General features: G+C 44.6%; 1 protein-coding gene across 1 annotated transcript in view; it reads right to left on the reverse strand.

Moving 5' to 3' along the window:
* The window catches only part of SLC24A1 (solute carrier family 24 member 1), a 36858-nt gene extending 27292 nt beyond the window's left edge, over positions 1 to 9566 (reverse strand). The window contains exons 1-2 of the mRNA XM_037732937.1: positions 9370 to 9566; positions 5217 to 7227 (exon numbers count right to left, since the gene is read on the reverse strand). Coding sequence (XP_037588865.1) covers positions 5217 to 7097 — 1881 coding nt within the window. The 5' untranslated portion in view covers positions 7098 to 7227; positions 9370 to 9566. The remainder of the gene's footprint in view (positions 1 to 5216; positions 7228 to 9369) is intronic.
* Positions 9567 to 17627: the final 8061 nt, after the last annotated feature.

The following is a 17627-nucleotide window of genomic DNA, read 5'->3' on the forward strand; positions in this document are numbered from 1 at the left end:
AAAAAAAAAAAAAAAAAAGAAAGAAAAGAAATGGGGTTTCACCATATTGGCCAGGCTGGTCTTGATTGAACTCCTGGCCTCAAGTAATCCCCTGCCTCAGCCTCCCAAAGTGCTGGGATTACAGGCATGAGCCACTGTACCTGACCAAAAGCTTAAGAAAATTTTATGAAGAGAAACCTTAAAATTGAGCATTGTACTCTTACCATCTTTTCCTGACAATTAGAGGGAAGCTGATTATTATTCAAAGAGTTGAAGAAGGGAACACCTTAGCCCAGGCTAGGATGGGTCCTTTGGGAGCACAGTGAGTTCTCTAGAGCCTAGTGGGCAGGACCCACAGAGGCAGAGGGGGCCTCAGTGGCTGTTTCCTGTGCACAGCCCCTTGCTTCCAAAGCAGGCAGCTAGCTCTACAGGTCACTGACAGGAGCCCTTAGGCTAAATGCCAACCCTGACAAGAAAGGGGAGGACCAGACCCTAAAGAGGCACCAGGTTTGACTGTTTGAGGCCTTGTTGATTGGTTTAATTTTAAAAAATCCTGCCAGGGAGCAGGTGTGGAAATCCTGCCAGGGACCAGGTGTGGTGGTTCACACCTGTAATCCCAACACTTTGGGAGGTCAAAGTGGAAGGACTGCTTGAGGCTAGGAGTTTGAGACCAGCCTGAGTAACACAGTAAGACACACCCCCAGCCTTCCCCCACCTCCCCTTACCTTCTCTACAAAAAGTTTTTAAAATTAGCTGGGTGTGTTGGCATGCACGTGTAGTCCTAGCTACTCAGGAGGCTGGGGAGAACGACTGCTTGAGTCTGGGAGGTCAAGGCTGTAGTGAATCACGCTTGCACCACTGCACTCCAGCCTGGGCAACAGACCAAGACCTTGTCTCAAAAATAAATCAATTAAAAAGTCCCTCCAGGATGAAAATAGTCCCCAGTGCATTTAGGAGGGAATAGTGGACTTTTCCCCAGGAGTATTCTAGAGGGAAGAGTGTGGGTATGGAGCATCCAAAGGAGCCCCAACTAGGCTCTTTCTCTGCTTTGCACCGCTTTTCGCCATTGGCTTTCCACAAGACTGTCTTGCTAATCATGCACCTCGTGCAGATGGCTGGTGCTTCCTGGCTAATCTAGTCAAGTATAAAGAACAGCCCCTGCTGTCCTTCAAATACCAATAAGGCTTTTCAGCCAGCCTAGCGCCTCCACTTTGCTGTCTGTTGGCTTTCTGTGACTGCATGGTCAAGGCAGGTCAGAGATCTATCATTTTTGGCCAGAACAAATACATTTAAGGGGTTTGAAACCAAGTATACTTGAAAACTAAGTTTCAGAGAGAGAGCTAAGTTAGACTGTGTTGATAACTATGCAAACATTTCCCATTTCCTTATTGGGGCCATAAAAGGCATCCTCGAACCAATATATGCCAATCTGACAGTGCTGTCCAAAATAGTTTTAGTTGTGATTTTTTTTCAGCCAGTGTCAAAAGTGAGACTCTAAAATAATTACTATATGTCTATGTCCAATACTAAGTCCTTTATTTTTTTTTCTGGGAATATTCTTAAGTAAATTCTGACTAGAATCACTACTAAAACACTTTTATCCTGATTCTAGATACTCAGGGCAGAATAAAAAAGTGAAAAATCCTCCAGCTCAGAAACTCAACAGCCATCAGGTGGGTGAATATCTAGTAAGAAAATTGTTCTCTGCTGATTCTGTCCCCAAGCTGTTCAGGCAGGAGAACACCTGCAAGCATGTTGCTCTTAGTAAAATATCACGTGGCCATTCCAATTAGTTTATTATCTGTAGCTGCTTTCACACTACAAGGACAGAGTTCAGTAGCTGTGACAGAGACTATATGGCCCACAAATCCTAAAATATTTACTGTCTGACCCTTTAGAGAAAAACTTTGCCAACTTCTGCATAGCTCATCCATTCACTTTACAGATGAGCAACCCAAGGCCTGTTTGAAAAGCAAAGTGTCTTTATAGCACTTTGCACAGGGTTCACTTCACTGGAGTTAATTTTCTCTAGGCTTGTCCCTACTGGATACAATCTTTTTATTTCCCACACAGCCTTCCATTTAACTTAATAATAATGGTTTGTTGTATTGCACTGTCTTGCCCGGGGTAACGGGAATAGTCAGCAGTGGAACCTGGCTTAAAACCCAGATACTGTGATTCATAATCAATGGCAAGGATCGCCAAGTAGCTGTGTAACTTTGGCTGAGTTAATTGTCCTTTCTGAGCCTCAGTGTCCTCATCTGCAAGATGAAGGTAATCCATTTCTTGTAAGGTTTTATGAGAAATTGTTAAGACAATGTATGTGTGGAATAGGCTCTCCTTAAGCGTGGATTCTCACCCCGACTCCTTTGTCTCACTAAACTGGAGTTCTGGAACTTTTAGGGTTCCCTGAGGAAACTGAACTAAACACTTAAGGAACTTCTTCTCAGAACAAGACACTGGGCTTGGCCCTTTAGGAGATACAAAAATTATGTCCCCATTTAGTGGCAGTGATAAGACTGATGTGACCAGACTGATGATCTGGTTAAAGGGAAATAAGGTGTCTTTGAAGGGGTAATGACATTTAAAAAATGCCAATGGGGCCAGGTGTGGTGGTTCATGCCTAACTTCAGCACTTGGGAAGCTGAGGCGGGAGGATCACTTAAGACCAGGAGTTTGAGACCAGTCTGGGCAACATGGTGAGGCCCTCCTACAAAATATTAAAAATTAGCTGGGCGTGGTGGCACATGCCTATAGTCTCAGCTACTAGGGAGGCTGAGGTGGAGATTGCTTGAGCCCAGGAGTTTTAGGCTGCAGTGAGCTATGAGTGCACCAGTGCACTGCAGCCTGGGCAACAGAACAAGGCCCTGTCTCTTTTTTTGTTTCGTTTTGTTTTGAGACCCTGTCTCTTAAAAAAAAAAAAGCCATACTGGATCTATTTCAACAAATAAGAACAGAGCATCAGTGTGCTTACTGGTTGGCAAGAAACTGCTACTAAAGACCTTGATTCTCTTTTGAAATCATAATTATGCTTCATTTGTCCGGTAAGCTTTGCTTTGATGATCTAGCTCAGATCAAATGGAAAGTTCAGAGTTTGTGGAGTCTAAATAAAAGCAGAATTACTATGAGGGACTGGGAAGCAAGTCAGAGGCACTTTGGAAACTGCTGGCCTGCTGTATACCAAAGTATTAGGCGCCTTCTTCAGAGGAGAATACCAGGACTTCATGGCCATCCCTGAGAACTTAGCAAGACCTGCCCTAAGAACTGCATTAGGAGGGAGGTTCCTGTTTCCTCGTATTAAATTATGTAATGCTCTAAGCCTCTCTTTCTTTTTTAAGCCTTTGGCTTCATGATGGATAGTCTGGTGGGAAATAGCACTGAATGAGGAGTTAGGAGACTGGGTTCCCATTCCAGTTCTAATATCTGCTGGCTTTATGACCCTGGGAAGGATATTCCTCCTTTTTGGACCATCTGCAAATGACACAATAGGAGCTCAGTTGACCAGATCAGACAAATAACCATTGTGCTGGGTCCTGACAGAACTGAACTCACTTAGATGCAGGACATTATCATACGATGTTAGAGTTAGACAGCACCTTTCAGTGATTAGTTGGACTCTGCCATTTCTCCTAGAGAGGGCAAAGGACCTGTCTATGGTGACATAATTCACTAGAGGCAGAATCAGATTAGAACCTAGGTTTCCTGGCTCTCTGTTCTATGCTTTGGCCAGAACAACAATGTTATCTAAAAAATCCAAAGGAAATGCATTTAATCTCCCTTGCCTCATGTATCTCACAGACACGTTGCTGAGTTTGGTCTCCATCCTGCTCACTCATCAAAACTGCTCTGGATTAGGTAGCTAAGTCCATCAACTCCATGCAAAATTCTGCTCACACCAGCAGCTTCTCTGAGACCTGGAATAGGCAGGCTGTGAGCCAACCCTTACCCAAACTCATGCTTTAGGAGGAGGAGAGAAGTGGGGTCTGTGCTCCCTATGGTACCCTCACTTTAGAGACTCAAGGAACAAAAAACTGGGAATGATCCAAGTGTGGTGGTATGTGCCTGTAGTCCCAGTCACTCCCAACCCAAAAAAAAAAACAAAAAATTGGCCGGGCGCGGTGGCTCAACCCTGTAATCCCAGCACTTTGGGAGGCCGAGGCGGGTGGATCACAAGGTCAAGAGATCGAGACCATCCTGGTCAACATGGTGAAACCCCATCTCTACCAAAAATACAAAAAACTAGCTGGGCATGGTGGCGCGTGCCTGTAATCCCAGCTACTCAGGAGGCTGAGGCAGGAGAATTGCCTGAACCCAGGAGGCGGAGGTTGCGGTGAGCCGAGATCGCGCCATCGCACTCCAGCCTGGGTAACATGAGTGAAACGCCGTATCAAAAAAAAAAAAAAAAAAAAAAAAAAAAAAAAAAAAAAATTTGGGAATGAATTTTCAGAGATCACTTCTGCAGTTAATAATCTTCCAGGTTATTGAATCATCCAATTAATTTAATAGGAAGGCCCCTCAAGCAGGCAGAGAAGTTCTTGGATAGGAACTTATGAGTCGGGAAAAAGCCCCAGGATTGGTGCTCCTGGTGTCCGGTCTCCAGTAAGCACAGAGAGATGGCTCTGCCCCTAGGGCTAGCTTGCCAGTGCATGAGTAGAGCTCCCATCCTCTCTGATATTTTCCAACACAAAACAAAAATTTAAAAGTCTCCTTCTTCTCAGACACCATCCCAGCCGTCAGCCCCTCCAAGTCTGGAATGTGAACTAACAGGGTTAAATGAAAATGAGGGTGCTAGCTAAACCTGAACGCCATGCACATGGAAGAGATTATCATTTTTCCCTGCCTGGCATCTTCTTGGACATTCTCCAAAGCCCAACTCAAATGTCATTTCCAAACACCTGGTCACGACAACCTGAGTTCAAATCTTGGCTGTACTGCCTATTTGCTGTGTGACCTTGAACATGTGGTTTAACTTCTTTAGGCTTCGGTTTCTTCTCCTGCAAATGCGGATCATAATATAACCAGTTTATAGGGTGATTAGGGTTGAGCCAATGTCATGCTTACAAAGGCCCTAGCATAGTGCCTGGCAGAGAATAGGTACTTTATAAATGTTGAATAAATAGTAAAGGAACCAGAGCATTCACCTCTTGAGGTCTGATCCAATACCTCTTCACTCCCTGGCTTCGCCAAATCTTTTCATCTCAAAGAGGTTAGAGAAGCCTGAGCCAATTTGTCCTTACCTTGCTGAGGTTTCCTAAGGCCGTGACCTTGGCCGCTGACCTCCTGCTGAGCTGCTCCTTCACCCAGACCTCAATTTGCTTGTTCCACTTCATGGTGAACACATAGAAGGCATAGGCCAGCAGCAGCAACAGGCTCTCCCACCAGGCAATGAGGCTGTCCAGGAAGAAGAGGATGAGCATTATCAGGTCAAGGATGTAGAAGGAGACATCACGGAATAAGGGCCACCAGGTGAGGTGGAGGATCTCTCGGGAGAAGAGGGAACAAGTGCCAATGACAAAGAGAATGTTGAACACAGCAGAGCCCACAATGGTACCGATGCCCACGTTGCTGTGGGAAATGAAGACACCGATGAGGGACGTGAAGAGCTCAGGGGCAGAGCCTCCAGCAGCCATGAATGTGGCGCCTGCCACATCCTCGGAGATCTGCAGCTTGTCTGTGATGACACCCAGGGCTGGAACGAAGTACTCGTCACAAACAATGGCCAAGGCCACAAACACATACATCATGCCGAAAATGTGCAGGACCACCCAGCCCTGCCGCCGCTCCTCCACACTGAACAAATCTGGGGGATACTCTCCCTTGGGGTGGAGGTCTGGCAAGCTAGAAGGCAGCACTGAAGGACTGGGACTGAGCTCCTCTGGGAGCAGGGCCGTTGTGAGGCTTGGGGAGAGAGTGGTGGGCATGGCTGGGGTTGGCTTCACAACCACACAGTGATGGACCTGCGTGGTCAGCTTTTCCCTGACCATGGGGGTTGCTGAGGTACTGGGTGCTGTGGAAGGTTTCTTTGCCAACCTCCAGATTGTGGCTGGGGCTGTTTTGATGGCTGATACACTGGTCCTGGATGAGGGATTCCTAACACTCCGGGCAGCAGTGGAGGCTTTGGTTTCTGCTGGACTGCTGCCTGCCATGGTGCTTATTGTCACCTGCCCCTCAGAGGTGGCTGGGGTATGCGCCAGGACTGTTCCCTGAGTCATCAGGTTGTTCTTTCCCACTAACCCCCAGGGATGGGTTGAGCTGTTATTTTCCATTCTTCTGGGGGGAGTCAGGTTGTTTTTTTCCACGACGTTCCTTGGAGAAGTCAAAACATTTGTTTCTACCTCATGTGTCAGATAAGGTGGGGTGCTATGAACCATTCCCTTGAGAGTGGTTGGGGTGGTTTCCTCCATTCTCTTAAGAGAGTTGGTTTCCAGTATTTTATAGGTTGCCATAATGTCACTGTCCTTCACTGTTGTCCTGGGGGTGATCACATGGCTTGTGTCCATTGTCATGAATGTGGATGGAGCATAAGTGCCTACTCTTCTACCATGTGGAGAAGGAGTGTACTTCACCTTTTCACTGACTTGAGTTGGGCTGTAGCTCTTCATTTCTCCCCTGGATTTTGGGGTATATTTTTTTACTATTTGTCTGCTTGAAGTTGGTGTGTAGTAAGTCAGTATTCTACTGAATGTTGGGGTGTTTTCCTTCCTTCTTTCTGTACCTGCTGCTGTTGGGCTGTAGATATTCTTGGTTGTTGAGATCATCTCGGCTATTCTTTTAGGCATATTGGGGATATTATCCACTGTTATGCTCAGAGTGGCTTCATCACTGCCCACTGAGGCTTGAGGTACCAGCATCTCGCCCCCCATTTCAGAGCTAGGTTTTGGAGGGTCGCTGCTCACCATCATAATCTCTTCACTGGGGAGGTCCCGGCTGGCCAGTTTTACAGGCTGATGAGAAGAGACTGCTGCCCACAATGAGGAAAGGCCCCGGGGTCTCCTAAGGTGCTGATAGGTAGAACCAATGATCAATATTCCCAGTAGGAAGAGGAGGCGACTCCAATGAAGCCGCTTTGTCCGGAGTAACCGCCTCTCTTGAGGCCCCATCCTGATCAATTTCCTCATAGTGGCCAGTTATATCTGGTTACAGAAGGCCTCTCATTCTGTCCATGAAAAGATGGAGGCTACTCTGAGATTCAGGTTGGTGATCAAAGAAGATTTCTCCATGAAGCCCAACCGGGGGGTATCCACAAACCTAGATGGGGAAAAAAAAGAGATTATTTACCACTAAGAGAAGATCTGAGATCCATAACACCCTCATATGAAAAAAAGTGGTAACAGAAGCTCCAGGGACACAAAACTGTCATGTACTGGGTCTCTGCTAAAGTAAACTACTCCTGCCCCCTGCTCCAGGGGAAAATGCCTGCTCTTAAGAGAAAGAGTACCTAGGGGTCCCATGTACTATGTAGGCATGACAGCAGCCCAGGTTCCTGAGCTGGGGCTTGGGTGCTCTGTGGAGTCTACCAAGTCCTCCCTGAGCCCTTAGCAAAAGGTCTGCCAGTACTCTTCAAGTCCAAGCCTAAGATGCTGGGAGCTCAGTCATCCACAGTTGGTGCTAGGCCACAGCTCTCACCTCACCAAAGGCAGGAAGGAGATAGGGAGATACGGTTTTAAGCTATAGACAAAAAGACGTAGCAGTGGAGGGCACTGCCAGGGACATTAAGGCTCCATGTATTTTTTTGGACTGACTCAAAACAATTCCACCATCCAGAGTGGACAAGGCTTAAAAGTTAATGTTATAGAGCTTCCCAAAGAATGTGGCATGGTGGGAGGATCCTGGGGAATGGAGTAGACTCCCTGTTCTGCTGCTTACCAGCTGTGTCATCCTGGACAGGCTGAGCCTTGGTGCCTCATCTGTGAAATGGGCATAACATATATATTAGTTATGCAAAGGTAATCTCTGGAAGGACATCTAGGGAAGGGAAACTGAGGATCAAAGGTCAGAAGGCAACTTATTTTCACTGTATATTCTGTTAGTTTGATCTTTGTATCATGAGCATGTTATAATTTTTTTTTTTGAGATGGAGTCTCACTCTGTAGCCCAGGCTGGAGTGCAGTGGCATGATCTCGGCTCACTGCAACCTCTGCCTCCTGGGTCCCGGTTCAAGCAATTCTCCTGCCTCAGCCTCCCGAGTAGCTGGGATTACAGGCACACACCACCATGTCCAGCTAATTGTTTATCTTTAGTAGAGATGGGGTTTCACCACGTTGGCCACGCTTGTCTTGAACTCCTGACCTTATGATCTACCCACCTCAGCCTCCCAAAGTGCTGGGATTATAGGCATGAGCCACTTTGCTCGGCCTATAATATTTTCAATTAAATTAGAATGTTAATAATAACAGTGTCACAGGAATGTTGAGACAGTAAAAACATATGGAAGGCATTGAATAGGTCAGGCATGGTGGCTCACTCCTGGAATCCAATCCCAGCACTTTGGGAGGCTGAGGTGGGCAGATCACTAGAGGTCAGGAGTTCAAGACCAGCCTGGCCAACATGGTGAAACCCCATCTCTACTAAAAATACAAAAGTTGGCCAGGTGTGTTGGTGAATGCCTGTAATCCCAGCTACTCAGGAGGCTGAGACAGAATTGCTTGCACCTGGCAGGCGGAGGTTGCAGTGAATCAAGACTGTGCCAGTGCACTCCAGCCTGGGTGACAGAGCAAGACTCTGTCTCAAAGAAAAAATAAAAAAGAAAAGCACTGAACAGAAAGGCTAGTTTTATACAAGAATGAAGGAGGGAAGAACATGGAAGGCCCTCAAAGAATCCTTTTATAAAGAAGGGCATTAAGACCCAGCCCAAGTAAGTATTTATTAAATTTCTAATTAGTGTTCACAAATTACTACAAAACAATAACTGGAAATGATTGGTTTTGCATATGATATATTAGCAGTGAGCTGAGTAACTCACGGAATCTATCTGGTACAACTCCTCTTCTGAGGTATGAACACACTGAGGTCCAGAGAGGAGATATGACTTGCTTAATATTGTACAGCTAGTGAGTAGCTGAGCACATGCACCTCCTAACACCCCTTTCTTTCTTGCATGCCACACTAACTGGAGATGCAAATATAATTGTCTTAAAAAGCAGGAGAGGGACAAGCAAAAGGAGAAGTAAGAATAAGTGAACTTCCTTCTCTGTCCCTGATTTCTGTAATTTTCTTTCCACTATCTCCCTGCAGCCCCCTGATCCTTGCCATGAACTCAATACTTTATAGCAAGTCCACTCGTATCCCCATCAGAAATTTCAGAGGGTCTCTCTCTTTCTGATCCTGTGTTACGTAACAGAGCTGAGCAGGCACTCCAGCTGATCCCTCCTACCTAATTACATCATTTACCTTCAGACCTCGACATCTGGGTATCTTCTCAGCTCTGGAAATTTGTCAGAATCCAAGACCTCAAAGAGTGGGTCTGAAGCTGGACAGCAGGGAACACAACATTCTGTGCCCCCAGCTCTCCTACGGAATCCTAATTCAAGGCAGGGTCGGGTGTGAAGGGCAGCTCAGGGGAAGAATATCCGATCGTGGCTAATACAACCTCCTCTAAGCAGCTTATCAGGGCATTGCACAAGTTCTGGGTCCCAGTGCGTCTGACCAAGCCTGAGAGAGTGGGCCTTCCACCAGGGACACAGACGGGCTTGCGCTGAGCCCGCAAAGTCAACGGAGGAACCTGGGAGATTTCTCAAACCTGTTTCTAAGCTATGAGAATGAGAGGTGGTCTAGGGTTTCCGTGCTTAAATGTTGAAAAGCTTTGGAAAGATTCAGAAGGCTCTCCGAGGAAACCAAGGGAAAGTGCCTGGGGCTTAAGAGATCAGAAGGCCTCAGTTAGCACTTGGCTGGACTTGCTACTGTGTGATTCTAATGTAATCTAAAAGTAAATGTGGGGATAATAATAACTGTCCTACCTATCTGTAAGGTGAATGTGAGAATCAAAATAAAAAACAAAGATTATAGTGAAAACACCAGGCAAACTTTAAAGCATTTCATACATGAAATCTATTTTATTAGGCCTAAAGGAAATGCTTGGTCCAGAGGGCACTAATGGATCTCTGCAGAGCAGGCTGGGACATCCCATGATACCTGAGGAGTTGGCACCCTGAGCTCCCTACGCCTCCAGCCCATGACTTGAAGCTGATCAAAGTAGAGTGGGGTAAGGTAGTGGGGATCTCGTGAGCCTAACCATGCATGTGGAAGCCATTTCAATCGTCAGCTAACTCAGCCTGATATTTACTGACTGCCCCTTTCTCCTTTCCCTCTTTCCACCAAGAGTATCTGGGTGCATGATGCTTTGGGTTACTTTCATCTGAAATAGCAGGTAATCCCTCACAGCCTCACCTCTGCCCTGGTTCACATTAAGTGGCCTGGGACAGTAAGATCACCAGCTCCCTCTGCTGAAGCCCACAGGAGTGCCCACCCACTGTGGAAGAGCTGACTTCATCTCTGGGTATGTTGGGGTCACTCTGGATGTTGGAAGCCTAGGGCCGGGGCCTGAGGTCTGCAAGTTATAAGTCCTTGCCTTTATGCTGCTGTGGGCAGAACCAAATTTAGTTCCTTCTCTTTTCATTGCCACTGTGTAGCACAGTCTCAATCTGGCCCAGAAGGATGAAAAAAGGAACATAATTCACAAAGTAGAATTATGAGTGGATCTTTTCTTCTGAAATAACTCCTCTATTTTTACAATGTTATTTACTCAATATAAAAAATTCAGGAGAGAAGGAAATCCTCAGAAAAGTGATTCCTTTCTCTCAGATGTTCATAAATGTTGTCAAGGAGTTCTTCCTGGTGTCTAACCTAAATCCTACCTGCTGGGGGTAAACCCAGTTTCTTCTGTCTTATTATCAAGGAATTCTGGCACATTTTGAAATTCAGCAGGCTGTAGGAAATTTGGCTGCTCAACCAAGAAGGAAAGCATCCTCTGTACTAGCCATGTGAGTGTGGACAAGTTATTTAACTTCTCAGTGGCTATAAATCTCTCATCCTGTAAAATGAGGATGATAATGACATCACCCGGTTGATAGGGTTGTTGTGGGGATTAATTTATAAACATATTAACAGTGCTGCGTACTATTGTTGTTGTTCTGCTTTTAGGTATTATAGTCAAACTGTGATAGAGGGGTCAGCAGGTCTCCATACATTTCACTGTTACAACACTCTACTGTGTATTTATTTGTGCAATCACCTTGATTAATGTGTACAACTCTTACTAGGGGGTGAACTCCAAGAAGACAGGGAGCTTGCCTGTCTTATTTACCACTGAATCCCCAGAGCCCAGAACAGTGCCTGGCACACAATAAATGTATTTAATAAATAAATATATTTGTTGACAGGCTGAAAAAGTATAACCCAGTGAGGAAGATGCTCAGAGATGGGGCCTCTGAACTACACATGGATGGAGTGGGGAATGCCCACTCAAAAGGCTCATGATCTTTTGAGAGCAAATGGCTGGAGAATGGCCAGCACCACTGAGAAGGGGAAGCTGATCTGCTTTGCTCTACAGAACTGCCTCATTTTATACCCTCTCCTGGACCAGGATGGAAGAACAGATGGGGCAGATCTGGCTGTGACCCTCACAATAAAATAAAGGGGTGAGGAATGCAGATATTAGAGGTTTGGCAAGACAGCAAGGAGGCCTCTCCTTGCCCTCCAGAGCTCTGGGCCTTTCCTATGTTTTATTAAAACAAAAAGAGGGAATGAGACTTTTCATCTGACTTGGAGGGTTTGTGGCTAAGGCTGGCTTATTTCTGGGCCTATATCAGGAGTTGAAACTAACTCTACAGTTGTACAGTGGAAAGTATAAACGATTTGAAAGGGTTGCAAATTTTCTTTCTTTTTTTTTTTTTTTTAAATCTGGCAAACAGCAAGCATTGATGGGTTGCAAATTTTAATATCTTTAGGTCCTGGGTAGATAAAAATAAGTTACATCAATGGTTTTCTGAGTAATTGGGGAGTGCTGGGAGCTATGTCTGGACAGATAATAAATGACCCACCGATAGGCACTCCAATGTCAAACAATTAAAAATATTAAGAAGCAAACAAATGAGTCTAAGGGCTCAATTTAACCTATAGGTACTGCTTTGCAACCTCTAATAAAGTAACAAGCCTGACGAGGAGCAAGCCTGAGGTCTCTCTTCCTCAGATTCCTCATTTATGAAACCGGGAAAGACAAGCTTCCTCATGGAACTACTGTTAGAGTAACAGCTAGAGAATCTGTGGAGGAGTACTTTGTTCTGTCCAACCTGTACAATGTCACGGCCTAAGACCTTCTGTTTATATTGTTTTATTTGTGCATATTATATTGTTTATAGGATTAAAAGTGGCTGTACAGTTGTAACTGGTGGAAAACAGCAAAATAAGTCCCCAAACATCCTATTACACATCTTTCCAAGACAGTGGCTAGAACCATATCTGAGACAGGGAGATGTGGTCTCAGATATGGTTCTAGCCATACCTTGTTTGTTTGTTACACTGAGTGCAGCTCAGAGACAGGATTTCATTCTTACAGTAAAGTGCCCTTCTGGAGGTGCCAGGGGCCTAGAGAAAAGGTCAGAGAGGTTATTTCAGAGGACTTCAGTGCGGTGAAGCAGGAAACCACACAGCCCCAGCACGATTCACAAGCCCCCGACTAAGTAAGAGAAACGGCCCACTAAGTAAAACTCCCGTGTTAAATCTGACTTTACAAAGGAATGATGATTCAGGCACAGCAAGATACCTTTTTTTTCTATAAGCTGACAAAGAGTAAGAAATTTAAATAACACCCAGTGCCAAGGAAGATCCCAGTGAGGATGTATAAATCGTGTAGAGCAGCCCAAGTGACCTTGTTAAACTGTAAATCAGATCATGTCCCTCCTATATGCCAGAATTTCCAGTGGCTTCCCACCTCAGTTAGAGAAAAAGCCCCTATATTAGTCTACCAGGCCCTTTTTTGCTTTGTTGTAGTAGCAAAAACTGAAATCTAAATGTCAACAGAAAACTTATTACATAAACTATAATGGCACATCTTTACAACAGACAATTATATACAATAGTTAGAAGGAATGGAGCTCATGCCCAAGATATATTAATAAAACAATACTAATAAAAGATGCAGAATAGTACATATAACATTGTTGCATTAGTAGATAGTATTATACACGCTATATTATATATATATACATATACATATATACATACATATGCATGGCAATTTTGCAAAGTGTATGTAAGAATGGCTGTACTTCTGTCACTAACAGGTATAGAACAAACAAACAAACAACTCTGATATTTCACTTCTAGAAATAGTGACTAGAATCATACTTGAGGCAGGGAGGTATGTATGGTTGCTTCTAGGAAAGCAAATGCTTATTTTTCACTTTATCTACTATTTCAAAACTTTGAATTTTGCCTGATGCAGTGGTGCAATCCTGTAATTCCAGCACTTTGGCAGGCTGAGAAGGGAGGATTGTTGAGACCAGGAGTTCAAGACCATCCTGGGCAACATAGCAAGACTCTGTCTCTAGTAAAAATAAATAAATAAAAATAAATTAAAATAAACTTTGAATTTTTCTCCACAGACACAAATTACTTTTTTTTTTTTTTTTAATTTGAGACAGGGTCTTGCTCTGTCACCCAGGCTGGAGTGTAGTGGCGCAATCTCGGCTCACTGCAACCTCCGCCTCCCAGGTTCAAGTGATTCTCATGCCTCAGCCTCCTGAGCAGATGGGACTACAGGTGCCCACCACGACACCTGGCTAATTTTTGTGTATTTAGTAGAGGCGGGGTTTCACCATGTTGGTCAGGCTTGTCTCAAACTCCTGACCTCAAGTGATCCGCCCACCTCCGCCTCCCAAAGCACTAGGATTACAGGTGTGAGCCACCGTGCCTGGCCTCCAGGCCTCACAAATACTTTTATAATTTTTTAAAAGCTAGTTTTATTTGGCTTTCTCTTCTTTTTCATTTAAAGACGCCACCAAGATTTTAAGAAGGTAAGTGGTTAGCCTGGCAAGATAAGTCAGCGCTCAGATCATGAGGCGCCTGTAAAAATTTAGACTTTATATCATTTCATTTGTTTGTTTGTTTTTAGAGATAAGATCTTGCTCTGTTGCCCAGATCGGAGTGCAGTGACACAATCATAGCTCACTGCAGCCTTGAAATCTTGGGCTCAAACAATCCTCCTGCCTCAGCCTCCTGAGTAGCTAGGATTACAGGTGCACACCACCACACCTGACTAATTTTAATTTTTGTAGAGACCAAGTCTTGTTGTGTTGCTCAGGCTGGTCTCAAATACCTGAGCTCAAGCGATTCTCTTGCCTCAGCCTCCTAAAGTGTTGGGAGCCATCATACTAGGCCTTAAACTAGCACTTTTCAGAGGGAAGAGTGTATGGAATAAAGAAGTTCCTTCCTACTGTCTTAGAGAAATCTAGTGTCTACCAAGTTTCCTCTGCTTTCCCCTTTGCCTTTTTTTCCAATAACCTCTCTTACTACCCTCCTGTCTTTTTTCCATAAATACACATCCACCATTACATGCCAGACCCTAGGGGATCCAGCGGTGGATAAAGCTCACCCTATTTTCAGAGCAGAGGCAAAGTTAATTGGAATGGAAATGTGTAAAAGCTTCCCTTTGTTCAGTGAGTCTTTCATTATTTAAAATAGAGAGAAGCTTTGTTGTTTTCTCAAATGCTCTGGAAAAAACCAAAAGAGGATTGAGAGCAATTTTAAAAGGAGAAGGAACACAGTTTTCCAAATACATTGCAAGGGAAAAGAGACATGAGGGAGACAACTATGGATTAAAAGAGACTTTCTGAGACATATCAACAGATTTCAATTTCTGGATCTTACTTGGATCCTGATTCAAACAACCAAAGTGTAAAAAAGTAAAACTTACGATATTTATGACACAACTGAATATTTGAAAGCTGCTTAGATATTTGATGATATCAGGGATTGTTAATTATGTTAAATTTGATAATGGTATTGTAATTATATATTTTTAAGTTCTCTTAAAGATACAGAGATATTCATGGATAAAATGTTATGCTATCTGGGATCTCCATCAAAAGAATATGTTGGGGAGAAGTCGGTAGGTGTATACATAAAATGAGATAAGGATTGCACTGAGAGCAGAAACTGGGTGAAGGGCACATGGGGATTTATTATCCTAATCCCCATAACTTTGTCTATGATTGAAAATTTCCATAATAAATTTTTTTTCAGAAGAGGGAAGGGTCATATTTATGATATTTTTTGACTTCTGCTTTGGTGAAAATAGTGAAATAGGGAGGGGAAATGATGAGAGGAAGGGGCTGGAACTTGGAAGTATGATTTGGGAGTGAGCAGTCTCCAGACTAGGGGGGCAGGAAGGGAAATGCAGGGCAAAGGACATCCTGGGAGTGTGAGAAGGTAGGGAAGAATGGAAAAGAGAAGTAGGCCCACTGCTTTTCCCACCTCTCTCGGCCTTTTCTTCACTTACTCATTCCTTACCCCTTATCTTTGTAGATGAAAAATCATCTTGGTGGCCGGGCATACTGGCTCACACCTGTAATCCAAGCACTTTGGAGGCCAAGGCGGGCGGATCACCTGAGGTCGGGAGTTCAAGACCAGCCTGACCAACATGGTGAAACACCGTCTTTATAAAAAAAATAAAAGAAAAATATTAAAAAATAAAAGAAAAATCATCTTGGGGCCAGTTGATTTGGCACTCTGGGAATCCAAAGGAGGAGATCCCTGGAACTCAGGAGTTTGAAACCAGTCTGGGAACAAAGAACCCCATCTCTACAAAAAATTAAAAAATTAGCCAGGCATGGTGGCACATGCCTGCAGTCCCAGCTACTCAGGAGGTTGATGTTGCGGGGGGATTGCTTAAACTCAGGAAGGTGAGGCTACAATAAGCCATGACCATGCCACTGCACTACAGCCTTGGGGACGGAGACCTTGTCACCGCCCCCCCAAAAACAATCACCAACTTATCAACAAAGATTCTCAAACACCAAGTCATGAAATTCTATTTCCATTTCACTTGGCAAGTCCTAGGAATCTGCATTTTCAACACATGCTCTAGGAGATTTAGATATCTAGACTTCCCTTTGAGCCTCAGTACCTAGCCCCTGTGAGAGGCGTGGTTTTTCTGCCATTAACCTTCACTCCGTCAGACTGGGGACCCAACACTGCCTTTCAAAGCCTTTGTGACAGCAGTCCACTGTTTCAAGGCAGGAAAGAATAAAGGGGGTGAGAGATTATGCAAAGCCAACTGTTTATTGATTTCCTTTAACGTGTGTGTAGAAACATGCAAATGCTGAGGGTCACTTGAGTTGGGAAAAGAAATTCATCAGCCAGCTATGGCTTGAAAGACATCCCCTTTAAGACCTTCTGACCTTGTGATGATGTTCTCTGATGTTATATTCACTGAACAACCTTCTGATTTGTAATGGGATTCCACTACAAATTTTTTAAGGAGGTTAAAAAAAAAACACACACACACTAGTTGCCCTAAGTAACACAGTCCTCCTGGTAGTTCTGCCTTTTATCATCAATTTAATATATTGATTTTTTGCTTTCCAAGTCTCCCGAAAGCCTGTTATTCAGAAGAACTAGGTCACCAGGTTTGATCATCCATCAGCAAACTAATAAACTTTAGGGTTGGGTAAAGTAATAAATCAAACTACAACTGAGCCAGAATTACCAGGAGGACAGTAACCCTATGGCTAAGTCATTGTCACATTAGGGGTAACTACACTTGCTCATCCACACATTCTTGGCCACATCTCTCCAAATAGGGAAAGATTATAAATTATGACCAAGTTATCAGGCCGCAACCTTACTTACCTGGAGCCCAATGCCGGCTCAAGCATAACTAGGTCTTGACATGGTGAGGTCAGCCAGGTTGGGGAAAGAAGTTTTGAAGCAAACAGGGCAGTGTGCAGGGCGCTAAAGCTGGCAGGGATATTCCCAGGGACAGGAAAAAACAACAAGCAATTGGACCCACACTCTTCCACAGAACAAGCTGTGAGAAATCAAATAAACTTGTCTGTTCAGTTCAAAGTATCCACCTTCCTTGTCCCATCTTCTAATCTCGCCCCATCCCACCAGCTAAAAGAAAAAGGCAAAGCCTTCTAGAGACCTTTCTGTATTCACTTTGTAACCTGTGTGGTTTCACATTGTTCTTTGAACCATAGCTACACAAGGGCCGGCTGGCATCCACCCAAGCCCGTCTCTAGCTGGCATTCCCTGGCTCCCTCATGGTTAGAAAAATAGTCACCTCTTGCCCTCTTAAGGACCTCACTGAGGCACGGGCTACAATGGAGGCAGCAGGTGGCCAGAGTGGCAGGCAAGAACCCATGCTGCCTTACAGGGAAATCTGAGCACACACGCCGTGTCCAGGGTGAGGAGAACCAAGGCCTTCTGCTTCCTTCGAAGAGGGGATGGGGGAAAAAGTGACCATTTGGGCTGAGGAGACGAAGAGGCCAAGTCTTGACGTAAACTGGGCTCAGGTCGGCTAAGAAAAATATACAAGGCCGGGCGCGGTGGCTCACGCCTGTAATCCCAGCACTTTGGGAGGCCGAGGCGGGTGGATCACGAGGTCAAGAGATCGAGACCATCCTGGTCAACATGGTGAAACCCCGTCT

This window comes from Cebus imitator, unplaced genomic scaffold (genome assembly GCF_001604975.1).
Source record: "Cebus imitator isolate Cc_AM_T3 unplaced genomic scaffold, Cebus_imitator-1.0 Scaffold485, whole genome shotgun sequence".
Taxonomy (NCBI): domain Eukaryota; kingdom Metazoa; phylum Chordata; class Mammalia; order Primates; family Cebidae; genus Cebus; species Cebus imitator.